Here is a 14,144-nt window from a genome sequence, read left to right on the forward strand (position 1 = left end):
GATTTTAACAGTTCATTATAGAGTTTTAAACCTAATTAGCACATGATGAGCACAATTTCATCATCTCAAACATGATACACATCGCCCAATACACTTACAACACATATACAAGGAATAATCCCACAACAAAAGCTACATATGACCTATACCATATGCATACAGTGAATGTTCTCCAAATTCTTCCTTTATCTCCTTCAACGGTTGAATATTTTGAATGGGAGTACTAGAGTATTTTTCTTAGCCTTTATTATCATAATTGAGTAATAATTTGAACTTGGTCATTCACAAACTGATACTCGTGCTATTTATAGAATGCATGACCTAAGGGGTAATCTGGCCATTTCCATAGCTCAGATACAGAGGGGTAGTCCCGACCTTTTATTCATCTTCTTCACTACGAGGAGGGGTAATTCAGACTTTTCTACTTTAGGACATCTTCTACGTCAATCGACAAGTTGTTAGTTATGGAGACGTTCTCTGCAAAAAGGTAGAAAATGACGACCTACAATTCAGTTACACTGAGTCCCTGCAAGTGCGCCTCCCCTTTCCGTATATACCTACGTTTTACCCGTATTTCACCACTCTGGTACACCCAGATCTGGTCTTGAGGTATGTTTTATAAAACTTTGATATTCAATCTTATTAAGACTTGGTACCGTTCAGCTCTGGTGCCAAAGAATAACTTCTTCGAATTTATCTCTCTTCAAAAGGTTTCGCAAACGAGGTTCCCACACTTTTGAATTTTGCTCTGAGTTCCATTCCAAATTTTTCCTAGGGTTTTGCTCTGGATGGATAGGGTATTCGGGCTCTCGGTTTTGTTCTGAGACAAAAAATCAGAGCCTCAAATTCCATCCTCATCACAAACGTTTCAACATATTCAGATAATCTAGCAGATTCAAGTCAATAAGCCAAGATAAATTTTCCTAAGACAATCACAATTCTAGTCTATACCCACTCCCGTGGCTTACAAACAGTTGATTGCATGCAAAGCTACCTCCCCGGATCACTCATAAACATGCAACTCCAAAAGGTCCTTAGGATTATGTCCTCACACTTATCTCAAGCTCTATTGCTAATATTGACAATTACGTTTTATGTTCTTAGTTCATGTAATAATTACCATCTCCCAATATCAAATTAAAACCTAAGATTATGCAATATTGACAATTACGTTTTATGTTCTTAGTTCTTACTCTTTTGGTCTTCTTCGTCTGTATTTCTCTGCTCTTGGGAAAATAGAATATGATAGAAAAGATATCTTCAGTATGTTTCTAGGGAGTATTTATATGTCATAGGTTTCAAAATATAGGTCAAAACCGTGTAGGATCGAAAAATATTTGAAAAAATTGAAAAACGCGCAAAAATCCTAACAAACACGTTGCCCAAGACGCGGTTGCGCAACCTGCTCGCGTTCGTCGCCGAATTGCCCGCGAGCCGACCCATGACCGCGGCCAGAACCGCGGGGTCCTGACAGTTTTGTGCAGTGATTTTGTTTGGCCCGTTCTTCCTTATCCGATGTCCGATTTTCGACTTGTTTGTGCTCACGAACTCGTATCGAGATGAACTTAAACTTCCATGCACATCATTTTGCCATATTAAGCTTACATATTCCTGAATATTTGTTCAAACAACAAGGAATTAACAAGTTCTTGATAATAAATCAATATATGTTCAAATAAACCATCAAACACACAAAATACTCACAACATCAAATATGACAAACCAAGAGAGAAAAATGCATGTATATCATCATCGGTATACCGAAATATATGAAATATACCGTATCAAAATCTATATTTTAAAAATATTTAATACTCTCTCTGTTCCATTAAACATGACTCACTTCTTTTCAACATGAAATTTAAGGAGAAAGTGTAAATTTAATAAAAGTGGTAAAACGAACAAATCAATAAATTATATAAACAAACCAACATAACTCGTGAACAGACGTATATAGTAAATATGGTGAAAATCTCGCCCCCCCCTCTAGGATTCAAATTCAAACCAAAATGCTTGTTCATACGAAACATTGATTTATTCATAGAAATTATCGACTTATTCGCCGTTTTCTCACGCATTCTCCATTATTTAAATATTTAGCATTCTCCACGAAACTTTATCTATCTCTCTCTCTCTCTCTCTATATATATATATGTGTGTGTGTGTGTGTGTGTTTTGGGTTAATAGTAAAAACTTATTTAACTTAAAAAGTATGAACTTTGCTCTTAACTTTTTTTTTTTGACTTGGTAGAGGGGGGAGCGGTGGGGTTTGAACCCTAAAGCTAACTGTTCATAGACATGAGCTCGCATCTCTTGGTGTCCTATTGGGGACAATTTTGCTTTTAACTTATATTATGTGAAAAATATGCAAGATTTATTACTATAAATAAATAAAGCTATCAACATCTTATTCTATTCACTTTAATTTGACTATTTTTCACACTTGTTATATGTAATAAGATATTTTTGCATACACTTAATAGAATTGGATATTTTTATCCATTAAGCGCATGATTGATAGGGGTCAAGTGGGCTGATTAAATACAAATTAGCCCATTTTTTGTTGTTTGATAGAGTGCAATTCTAATGTTGAAGGCCCGAGAAAAAGGCTGGCCCGCCCTTAAATTCACTGTTACACCTTGAATTTGAATACCTCGCCGACCCCCTCATTTGTAATCTGCCAATCTACAGTAACTTCGATTAAAATCTTTCTTTTCAAATTTACCCTTGGATTTTATTTTTGAAAATCGTCAAAACTCTTGTCCGACCACAGCCCAAGTCATTGCTACCTACTTTATGACGAATCGAAGGCAACCAAAATAGAAGATACATACAATGCTCCATCAAATGAAATATTATCCCTCTGTCACTCACAAATAGATATATGTACATAATGGAAAGAACATAGCTTATCTCCATGGTTCCGTCGAACAAAGCAAAACAAAAAACAAAGTTTAAAATAAACAAAAAATTCCGACAATAAGATACAGAGCACAAATGTATACATCATTGAACGGAGCAAGAGTTTCATGAAATGTCAATCTGTCACTCACAAATTGAGATGCAAAAATACATTCTTGAGGCTGTAATTCCACATAAACAGTTGATTTCTGGAAAACTTACCCTGTTGAACGGATCTCATTTCGTATACGTTCCGACGCACCAACACCGCCGGTAAAATGCGATCGCCGCTGCTCGATAACCCTAGCAATGGATTCCCGCCAAGCCGGAGCGAAGAGAGAGAACATCGGGAAACTGAAGAGGTTTCAATAGAACAAGGTTTTATCGAAAAGTTCAAGCAAAAAATATTAAAAAAAGGGGACCCAAATTTAAGGGCAATTACATCATTTAGAATTTTCTGTAGGGATGAGTGTGGAAATTTACCTATGTATCTAACAACAAAATACGGCTATCAAACATTCTAATATGGGGTTTTATTTGTTGTCTATCAAACACCAACTATTGTAACACCAATTGCACTTATCTGTTCAATTCCCAGCCTACTTAACTATTATAATCAATCTTGCATTTTTCCCTAGCAATTTATCAAACACGCCCTAATATAATACTCCCTCCGTCCCAAAAATGAAGACACATTTTATTTAGGCACGGAGATTAAGGAGAGGTAGCTTAGGTGATAAAGTATTGAAGCCCACATCATTAGTGTAATTGATTAACTTTTGTTTATTGAATTAATTTACTTTTATTTTACATTTTAGATTGATTTTTTAATTTTAAAAATTCAGAATTTTGATAATTTTAATTAATTTAATTATTCTTTTTATTTTTGATTTTTCAGTTTGTAATTTTTTTTAATTACTGTTTATCTTCCAAAATCAAGGATCTTGCAATGGCCACAATCACAAGCAGCAAATGGTTGAACACCGACACGAATAATGGCCTTCTCCCATCACTCCAGACCTCAAAATCCCATGTTGCACTTCTCACAATCACAACCTTTTTATCCTTAATTATTTCAATGAATCAAGATTCTTGCATATATGTAACTACTTACAGCAATAGCTACTGTGAGAAGCCTAATATCGAACGCCTCTCGTCCAAAATCAAACCAAGGCGGAGGGGTTCTCACCCAAAAATCAAACGCGTCACGCCCAAAATCCAACGCCGCCCTGCAAACCCCAGCCACTAGAACCAGATCCGCCGAAGAATAGAAGAGGATGCGTGGCGGCTGTTCGGTCGGAGAAGGCGGCGGCGGTAGACACAAAGGTCTAGAGAAAGAGAGATGAGCGGCAGAGATGAGTGAGAACTAAGAGGGGAAGAGAGAGAGGTCGGACAAAGAGAGATGCGAGGGGATGAAGGAAGGCGGTCGGGGTGCGGCGCCGGAGCCGCCATCGGCCGGAGAAGGCAGAGAGAGTGGCGGATAGGCCAGAGAAGACAGAGAGAGTGGCGGAGAGGCAGAGAGATAAAGAAAGAATTTAGGATTTTGTTTCTTATTTATAATGTAATTAAGGTGTAGTTAATTAAGTATTCTTATTCCCTAATTATTTCCTTATTTAGAAGTGTATCTTTATTATTGGGATAATCCAATAAAAAAAGTATGTCTTCGTTAATGGGACGGGGAGTAACAAATACAAGTAATAGAGGATCCCACTTAGTTGTTTTAACACATGATTATAAGTATGTTTTTCCAATTATGCCGTTAACTTTTACTAGTATTTATTTGTTAGTAGTACAACATAAAGCTCTTGAAAGAAAAAGAAAAAGAAAAAGGGCAGAGAGGAAGAGATCCTCTCCCATTTTTCACTTTGATCCCCACAAGGCCACAAGGCCACAAGATCAGATCCAAATCCCAATTCTCAAACTCCAACGTCCCTCACCCAAACTAACTACTTTACCATCCTCCGCTATCACAATCACAATCACAATCACATTTAATTAAATACTGCAATCCCACCAACACTCGCTCTTTTTTTCCTCTTCATTTTGTTGATTTGGATGCTTTTTAGGCAACACAAAGAAAGCTAATTCCCCAACCCTGAAATTCTTCCTTCTCAATTATCACTTTCACCTAACTTTTGATTCTTGACCATGAAGATTCCGACGAGTTAACGATGATATGGATGGAATCGAAACCTTCTCCACCGCCGTCCATGCGCTTGTTCGCGGCAGCAACAGCGCTGTTGATTGGCCAGCAGCCGCCGTCTTCTGCATTTGAACGACCATGACCACCTTTCTTCTTAAAACCCTCCGAAAATCTCTGCTGCATTCTCGCTCATGGACCCTTACACCTCTCGTCCAGCTGTAGTCATCGATAACGGCACCGGGTAATTCCTCGTCTTCGCGATGTTTGCTATTCTGATCAAGCTGTTCGATTAAATCCCTCTATGATTTTGCAATTCCTTATCTTTTTAGGTTCACGAAAATGGGATTTGCTGGGAATGCAGAACCGTGTTTCGTAATCCCGACTGTAGTAGCTCTCAATGATTCAATCACCAATCCTGCACGAACTAGTACTGGCAAGGGCAATTGGATGGTGCAGCATAGCGCGGGGGTGATGGCCGATATGGACTTTTATATTGGAGAAGAGGCGCTGACTAAAGCTAGAACTAGTGGCTCTTATAACTTGACTAATCCTATTAGACATGGCCAGGTTGATAATTGGGATGCAATGGAGAGGTTCTGGCAGCAGTGCATATTTGATTATCTGCGTTGTGATCCAGAGGATCATTACTTTTTGTTGACTGAGAGCCCGTTGACAGCACCGGAGAATCGCGAATGTACTGGCGAGATAATGTTTGAGACTTTTAATGTCCCGGGCCTCTATATTGCCGTGCAGCCCGTGCTTGCTTTGGCTGCTGGCTACACCACGTCCAAGGTTGGTATTCTTATTACATATTAGTACCAAGTGTTTTGCCACTAACTTGACTTTCTAAGCTTGGTTTCTGAGACTTCCGATTACAAGCTGTTTGTGGAGTTGAATTATCACTTTTCTTTCTGAGTATGCTTTTGAAGAGCCCTGAGTTTTTATAAATGAATAGAGATTCTGCACTCTTTTTATCTGCTAGCTGTGCAGTTGTGTCATATGATTTATATGAATTGCATTTTGTTTGGCCACATGAAAAGATATGCACCTAGTTAACTGGCTGAATGTAGCTGGTATACTTTCTAAGAAGTGCAGGGGGCTACCTGTTGTTGGGAAAATTTATTAATAAATCTTGGTATGTCAATGTACCAATATGGAAGAAAAACTTTTATAAATTTGGGATCAGATCGAGTGACACTGCACCATTATTTATGTGTTTGTCATTTAAGGAATTTTATTTATATTAAATTTATATTTTTTCCAGTTGGGGGATGAGGGTATTGAGATTCATACCCTAGTCTCTCACTCTGTAAAGGGGATGAATGCCAGTATACCACTAAGCTACAATTCTTGTGGTTATATACATTCATATTATGAAATAAAAAATCGCTCAAAAGGGTACTGCTTAAGAAATAAATAATCAGCGAAACTCTATGGGCCCTTTATCCAATGCCTCATTCATATGATTTCATGTCTGACAAAAGCCTGGAGGCCATTTTTCTTCATTTAGTTGTCTGGATGTTCATTAGCTATTCTATTGTCTACTTTCACTGTGAAGATATGAGCTCATACCTTGAATGTACTATGGTCATGCTACAATGAGGCAAAATTTTGTACTGCTTTGTTGACTATTAGTCTTTGACATCTGTATTCTTAAAATTGCATGTAGTGTTCCCTCATTTGGAATAATAAGTTTGTTGTTTAAGCATGACAATTTTTGGGGGATGCTTATGCTTTTAACTTCAATGTTTTGTTGTGTTTGAAGTTTAGGGTGACTCATATTTTGTGATATGATTCATATGAACACTAAAATAGGAGAAGAATTTAAATATATATATTGCCTGAGGACTGCCAGAAAATGCCATTTCCCTTAAGGAGTTTCCCTTGTCATTTTCTGTTTCTTGACTTGGTAATTTGTTGTCTTCTTCCTTGCTTAATGTGTTCTTTTGTTGGAGTTCATATCCTGAACATGCATCAACCCCTTCTCACTGAAAAAGCCCTTGAGCTCGAGGACTAAATTGATAGAGTGAAGGGATTGAGATAAGCAGAGAACAAGAGAACTGAAAGAAATAACTACAGCTAAATAATGAACGGTATCATAAATTCAGAATTAATGATGCATTTACTGCAAATACAGCATCCATCGACAACACTTACAGCATTCATGAATTTGATTGCTACCGTTGGTTCTGAATCTTTCCTCCGTGAGATCTTGATGGCCAGAAGCAGTGCCATTATTCATGCAGGTCTTTGTCTTGTTCTCTATTAAACCATCCTTTTCCTCGACAGTTCTTCATGCTCAACATTCCACTTTGACAAAATTAATTCTTAAACTCTTCTCAGGCATTTCAGCAAATTGATTCTTGAATTGAGACCTATCTTCACCAGACAAGCCTCTCAAACTTCCCAAATTGGTATTCACAACTCTAAAACCTCCGTTCAGGCATTTGAACTTTCCTTTACATTTTGAATTTGCTCATCTTCTTCAGATTTTTCACATAGATATCACTAGCTTTGAAGTACTATGCGGACAATTCAGTCCTTGAATCTTAACCAAATAGGAAATTGACATACTGCTGTGCTAGTTGCTATTGTTAAGGAGGTCGTTTCAACCATATGTCTTGATTCTTCTAAACATTGATTTATCCTTTATGTCTCTAGAAATATTTCTTAAAGGTCTTCACATCTTCATGTAAAATCTCAATTCATTTTTCTGCAATTGTTGGACCAAACCAATGGCTGGAGGTCTGACATGATACAAAACATTTTTAATGGAAAATGAATCTGGGAATGACCTGTGGATTGAGGCTCAAAATTATTTATGGAGGGCTTAGAGGTGAATTTCTACAAATACTATGTAACAGTTAGATAGGGAAGTAAGGAATGGCTCAACCACAACACGAACAAAGGTCTGACTGACAAAAGTGGTTCAGTGGTTTATACAAGATAGATTGCAACTAACTTGTTACTCATCTTAATTATGTAAATATAGTATAGTCCATTGGAAAAGCTATTAGTCCCTATACATGTTTTATTCTCCATTTGAATATTTGGAGTGCCTTTCTAATTTAAAGTTGCTTTTTCCATTGCATGTTTCTGGTGATAACACTTCATGGCTTTGTTCGAGTTGATATTTTGGATGTGTATCATATACTTAATGTTACGTGCATATTGTTCTGTATGTTTCTGTTGCTTCCACTCTGTGACTTAACTATATGGTTCGAAACCCTAATCTCATCTACATGTTGCATTTGTATATCAATACACTCTCGATCTTGCTTGCTTTATCGCCTTCTTCATCCACTTTCTTTTATTGGGATGGATTCACTTTTTGTCATGCATATTTTAGATTATAATTTTAGTTTCAGATCATTAATTCTTATCTTATTGTCAATATAAGATTTGACGAGTGATGAAGACATTTAAATGAACTTTTTCATTGTTTACTTACACAAACCTTCTCCTAGTCACTGATAGTTAATTATTTTTTCTCTTTTGTATGTCCGACACTTTTTAGTGTGAGATGACAGGAGTTGTTGTGGATGTTGGGGATGGGGCTACTCATGTTGTGCCTGTTGCTGATGGTTACGTTATTGGAGGCAGCATTAGGTCAATTCCAATCACAGGGGAAGATGTGACTGTGTTTGTCCAGCAGCTCATGAAGGTATGGTTTCTTTTATAACTATTTGTAGCTAAGTAGTTTTTGCTTCATGTACAATATGTTTTATGATGACGTCAATATTGATTAGAGTTGATTGTTAAATATCAATAAGCTTAAGCTCTCTCTGGCAAATAGTAAATAATTCATACCAAGAATTGTGTTAGATCCTCTTATTCTTATTCGTCACCACCTCATTTTGGTTCTTCCTGGTAAATATCTAAAGGAATTGGAGAACTTTGTTATTATGGAACTTGTTGGATCTTTTTTTTTTTTTCTTTTTCTTATTGTGATTATATTCTTAAGAACCAGAGATTATTACTTGATTAAACTGGCACTCCACTACCCCCCCCCCCCCCCCGGGTTAATTGTCGGCCCGAGAACTATTTACCTTAAATAATAGTGTATCTGTTTTCTCTTTGTTCTGGTAGTGCTTAGTAATAACTGGTTTATGAACTATCTAAAAGAATATGAGGACCCTTTATGTTATGCACTGTGTCAGATCTTAATCTTCTTTAATTTGTATTCTGATTGTCTTCTGGGCTTGTGTTTTTATCATTTACTTTTGCTGATATTGTTAGGAAAGAGGAGAGAACCTTCCAGTTGAGGATTCCTTTGAAGTAGCCCGGAAAGTGAAGGAGATGTATTGCTATACTTGTTCTGACATTGTCAAGGTATAGCATATAGACTGCTGACCCCCCCCCCCCCCCTTCCTCTAAAATAGGATTTGGTGCTTGCTGGTCCAGTGTTTGCTACATTTGTCACAGAAGAATATCATATGATTTTCATGTATGGGATGATATACAACTTGAACTTTCTTAAAATGTGCAGGTTCTGGATCCATGGTACTTTGATTAGACACAATTTTCTGATTAGCTAGTATTTTTTTTCAAGTGCAGGAGTTCAATAAACATGATAAAGAACCTGCAAAATACGTAAAGCAGTGGAGTGGTACTAAGCCAAAAACAGGGGCACCATATTCTTGTGATATTGGCTATGAACGATTCCTTGGCCCAGAGGTTTGCTTTTCTCACCATCTTTAGAGCTAGCTGTTCATGCAGCATATTTCACTATTATAAGGTGTCGCTAATGCCACAACGTGGGTTAAATTGCCAAAATGACTATTTTTCTGAACTCACATGGGCGATTTGTTGGTCCACTATTTTCTCCAAAATCTGCTCATGAACGAGTTTAATGCACTTTCAAGCAAATGATATTAGTTTTGATTCTATGTCTCATTAAACAAAAAAGGGGGACAGATCAAAAGTTCTGGCATAAATCTCATGTGTATTTAAGTAATGAGCATGTCAAGTCAGGAAATGGATGGATGCAGAAAAAAACATAGAAACAGTTTGTTCTCTTGAAATTGTTTTCACTATCAGAAATGTTTCTGAAGTTCCAGGCTTTCTTATGCAGGTATTTTTCAACCCTGAAATTTATAGTAGTGATTTTACAACCCCTTTACCTGATGTGATAGACAAATGTATCCAGTCCTCCCCCATAGATACAAGAAGAGCCTTGTACAAGGTGATTCTATTTTGTTGTTGATTGCCTCTTCCATTCATGATTTTTGTTCATGGGAATCGAAGGAGAATAAACATTTGATGTATTGCAGAATATTGTATTATCTGGAGGGTCAACCATGTTCAAAGACTTCCAAAGAAGGTTGCAACGAGATCTAAAAAAGATTGTTGATGCTCGAGTCCTTGCATCAGATCATCGGCTTGGTGGACAAGTACAGGTCAGCTATCAGGCTACTTTTATATTCACACTCTTGATGGCAATTGAGGACTTTTACAAATCATGATTATTAGCCAATGTTCTTCTCCAGGCGCAACTCTTGGAAGTAAACGTAGTTAGCCATCCTATCCAGAGATACGCAGTTTGGTTTGGTGGCTCAGTGCTCGCATCTACGCCTGAGTTTTACACGGTATATGCTGTTAACTTTGGCTTGTTTCACAGCTGTATTATCTCTTTGGTGTGAATGTTGACTTTTGGCTAGCATCAGTGTACGAATATATCAATAAGTGCTTCAATCCTTCATTGCAGATATAAAATTAGTTGGGTTTCTCGAATTTTTGTCAATATCATAATTACCATTGAAATTGTATCTAAGAACTTGGCACTGTGTAATCATCTTCATCTGTTAAATTAACTGGGAAAATGTTGATACAACAGCATCAGCCAGGACTAACTTTTCTCTCAAATCTAATGAAGTGAAATCTGTCAATGCTCTTTTCTTTCCATTATACTCCATCCGTCTACGAATTGTATCCCCGTTTCAGAATGGCATGTTGAGTGTGTTGTGAGTGGAATAAGGGTCCCACTTTTGTTGTTAGTGGGTTGTGTGAGGTATACTTATTAAAAATAGAAATGGGGATTCATTTTGTGGACAGACAAAAAAAGAAATATAGGGATGCAATTCGTGGACGGGGGAGTAATATTTTTTCTTTATTTTGTCCAAGTATGCAGTTATATAGACTATTAGCACTACATAGGCTGAGGCTTTGGTGATGGCTATAAAACTAAATTCATGTGCAATCTGCGTAATTCTATGAATAACTACTCTTACAAGTTATGTATACATCGCAGCACGCTGTCCTGTTTGTGTACCTGGCTGTATCTACATCTCAAAATTATTATATTGATACTATTTGGCTGGTGACATCAACGACTCGAGTTACAGCTAGAAATCCTGAGTTCCTATACAAGTGTTTTCAGTGGCTATAGTCCTAGGTTTTCCTTTTCTGGACTTGCCTGAACGACCTAGAATTACTGCTTGGATTTACATCAGTAAACTTCTAAATATATGTTGTAAATATTCACCTTTATCTTTGTGAGCAGTTATGGTCTGGTCCTATGCATGACTGCATACATACACTTTTGCATCCTTATCTTTTATTATAGAAAATGTCATATGTTTAGTGTAATATTCAACTGTGAGAGTGGTGAGATTTGGAAAGTATCGAACTACAAAATTAAGTTGGTCTTAGTTTCTCTTTGGGGAGGGTGGAAAAAAAGAGGATGACTCTGAGCTAAGAGTTCATAGGTAAAAAAGAAATGACAAATTGCAAATTGACTTAAGACTATTATAGAATTTTGTATAGTTGGGGTCTTGGCTAACTTGTCCAACTATTATCAGCAAATGAGCATACTCCAACTTAGTTGAAGCAGATGCCTTCCATAAAATAAATGGCAAATTTTAGGACATTCTGAGTGATATATTTCACTCGAGAGCTGCCCCAGTATGGATGCTCCAGAAACTACTTATTTGTTCGTAGCACTTTTCATGAATTTTGCTAATCTGATAACCCTTTCCGTCCTTCCGTCTGAATATGTATCTATGTATAGAAATATAACTTCTTATCAACATGGATCTTGAACACACTCTTTTGTTTTCTACTCAGGCATGCCATACAAAAGCTGAGTACGAGGAATGTGGAGCAAGCATATGCCGAACAAACCCATTATTCAAAGGGATGTTTTAATTTGAAGACCAATCGAATTAATAGGCTGTCATTTTCATGATGTCCAAATGACAAGTGACAATTTCCCCTTGCCGGCGTATTCTGGGGTCGACGTAAGTATACAGCTAAACGTGATTTCTATTTGAATACATGATAGTTTGCCGGAGGCAATGTACCATACTTTTCTTCTATAGTGTGACAAATGGAGGTTCTTGTATTCTTTCAATAGGAAGCAACATAATTTTGAGAGCTACCGGCGCGCCTGCTTCTGTTTCGCGCAGAAAAGACTACACTTGGTTGCATTGGCTGGATAGCTCGATGATTTTTCCATAGTAGTTCAGCTGAGTTAGGTCTGATATTGGTTTTTGCTTTTTAGTCGTTACTGCATTGTTGGTTGATGAAAGAGCAACAAAATCAGCATACCTTGTTAGAAAATTGATTTGTTTTATTTGAATTCAGAGTAGTGGTTACGCTTGTACATTTCACCCCCCTTATGACTGGAAGTCTCAACAGGAATTTTACATTTAGAATTCTACTTTTGATGGAAATAATATATGTTCTTTCTTTTTTTGGTGTGTGTGTGTGTGGTGGTGGTGGTGGTGGTGGTGGTAGGGGTGGGGGTTATGGAAACCTCTGGTCCAAATGCAAAAGCCTAACAATATACTACTCATTCCGTCCCATAAAATAGAATTTTTCTTTTTTGTTGGTTTCATAAAAATATGCGTACCATATTTATAGTAGTATCTCTCATACTAAATATCACAATCAATGTGGAATCATTTCTCCATTTACACTACACTGTACATTTTTTTTTAAAACTCATATAGTTCCATACTATGCATATTTTTATGGGACGGAGAGAGTACTTTGATTTAGAAAGTGTGGGTGAAATTTGAATTATGATCTTACAATTCTATGATTGTCACTTGACCAATTTATAATCTATAATATATCTATATTACGTTAAAATGATAAGATTTGAATTTGAAATTAATTTTAAATTAATTTTGAAATTGAGTGGTAATTTTGTATTTATAATAAAATTAAAGGTTTATATGTATATATATATATATATATATATATATATATATATATATATATTATGTTCTTATTTTTTTTATTTCTTTCTAAAATTATGAAATTCATAATTCGACTAATTATAAAATATTTAATGTGCATATCAAATTAAAGATCACGATAAGAGCTTTAATTTGATATATTTTTTTGTATATATTTGATTTAAAATGTAAAAGTTATATTTATTTAAAGATGAAAATTTTAAAAAAATTATATCTCATCTTTTTTGAATAAATCTATTTATTAGTTATTTTTGTTTTTATTTTCATTTTTTTACTTTTTTTTTGCCTTATCATAATATCAATTTTTATTATTGTGAATTTTTTTATATTTAACTCAAATATATTCAGTTAAAATTTATTTTATTTATATATATAATAATTGAATTAAATATAGAAATATAAAATATATCCCGTGTCAAAAAGATAATTTTTAATTTAAAATTGATTTAAATGACAATATTGTAAATGATAGAGAAATTGAAGTAATAATTTTTGCAAAACTCAAATTAATACAATGGTAAAATTAACCGTTAATACCATGTTTAATTATGCCAAAAAATCATTAATTAGTGTGCATGTATTGGCCTAGTGGTGGGTGGTTAATGCCTAAAGGCCGTGGTCCTGGATTCGCGTCCACCATCGTGCAGTCTATTTATTTCTTTATATTTCCTTGTGCAATTTATCAAAAAAACCGTTCATTGAATGATATTAATTTTTTAATATTCCATTTACATACTTTCATTTAAAATATAGTATAATAAGACAAAATTATGAAATTAAAAATAGGTAAATTTCCAGCAGATTTAACGAGTGATTTCAAATTAAAAATATATATACTTTCTTCGTTTTCAAAAAATATATGGTGTTTTGGGTGGGATGAGTTTTAAGAATTACTT

At 35.7% G+C, this 14,144-nt stretch overlaps 1 protein-coding gene across 3 annotated transcripts; it reads left to right on the plus strand.

The window, feature by feature from the left end:
• Positions 1–4,708: 4,708 nt before the first annotated feature.
• LOC130995532 (actin-related protein 3-like) lies at positions 4,709–12,737 on the plus strand. 3 transcript variants are annotated; one of them, XR_009092187.1, is made up of 10 exons: positions 4,709–5,285; positions 5,374–5,836; positions 8,562–8,708; positions 9,284–9,376; positions 9,602–9,721; positions 10,119–10,229; positions 10,318–10,443; positions 10,534–10,632; positions 12,110–12,282; positions 12,399–12,737. XR_009092187.1 is itself a non-coding variant. In XM_057920855.1 (9 exons), exons 1-9 carry the CDS (start codon positions 5,236–5,238, stop codon positions 12,188–12,190), a joined length of 1,290 nt encoding a protein of 429 aa, XP_057776838.1. In that variant the 5' UTR covers positions 4,761–5,235; the 3' UTR covers positions 12,191–12,737. The 3 variants fall into 3 exon arrangements, 1 of the variants encoding a protein (XP_057776838.1); XR_009092188.1 differs by lacking the exon at positions 12,399–12,737 and having other exon boundaries at positions 4,761–5,285; positions 10,517–10,632; XM_057920855.1 differs by having other exon boundaries at positions 4,761–5,285; positions 12,110–12,737.
• The last annotated feature ends 1,407 nt before the right edge of the window (positions 12,738–14,144 follow it).

The sequence above is a fragment of the Salvia miltiorrhiza genome, chromosome 7 (genome assembly GCF_028751815.1).
Source record: "Salvia miltiorrhiza cultivar Shanhuang (shh) chromosome 7, IMPLAD_Smil_shh, whole genome shotgun sequence".
NCBI classification, from domain to species: domain Eukaryota; kingdom Viridiplantae; phylum Streptophyta; class Magnoliopsida; order Lamiales; family Lamiaceae; genus Salvia; species Salvia miltiorrhiza.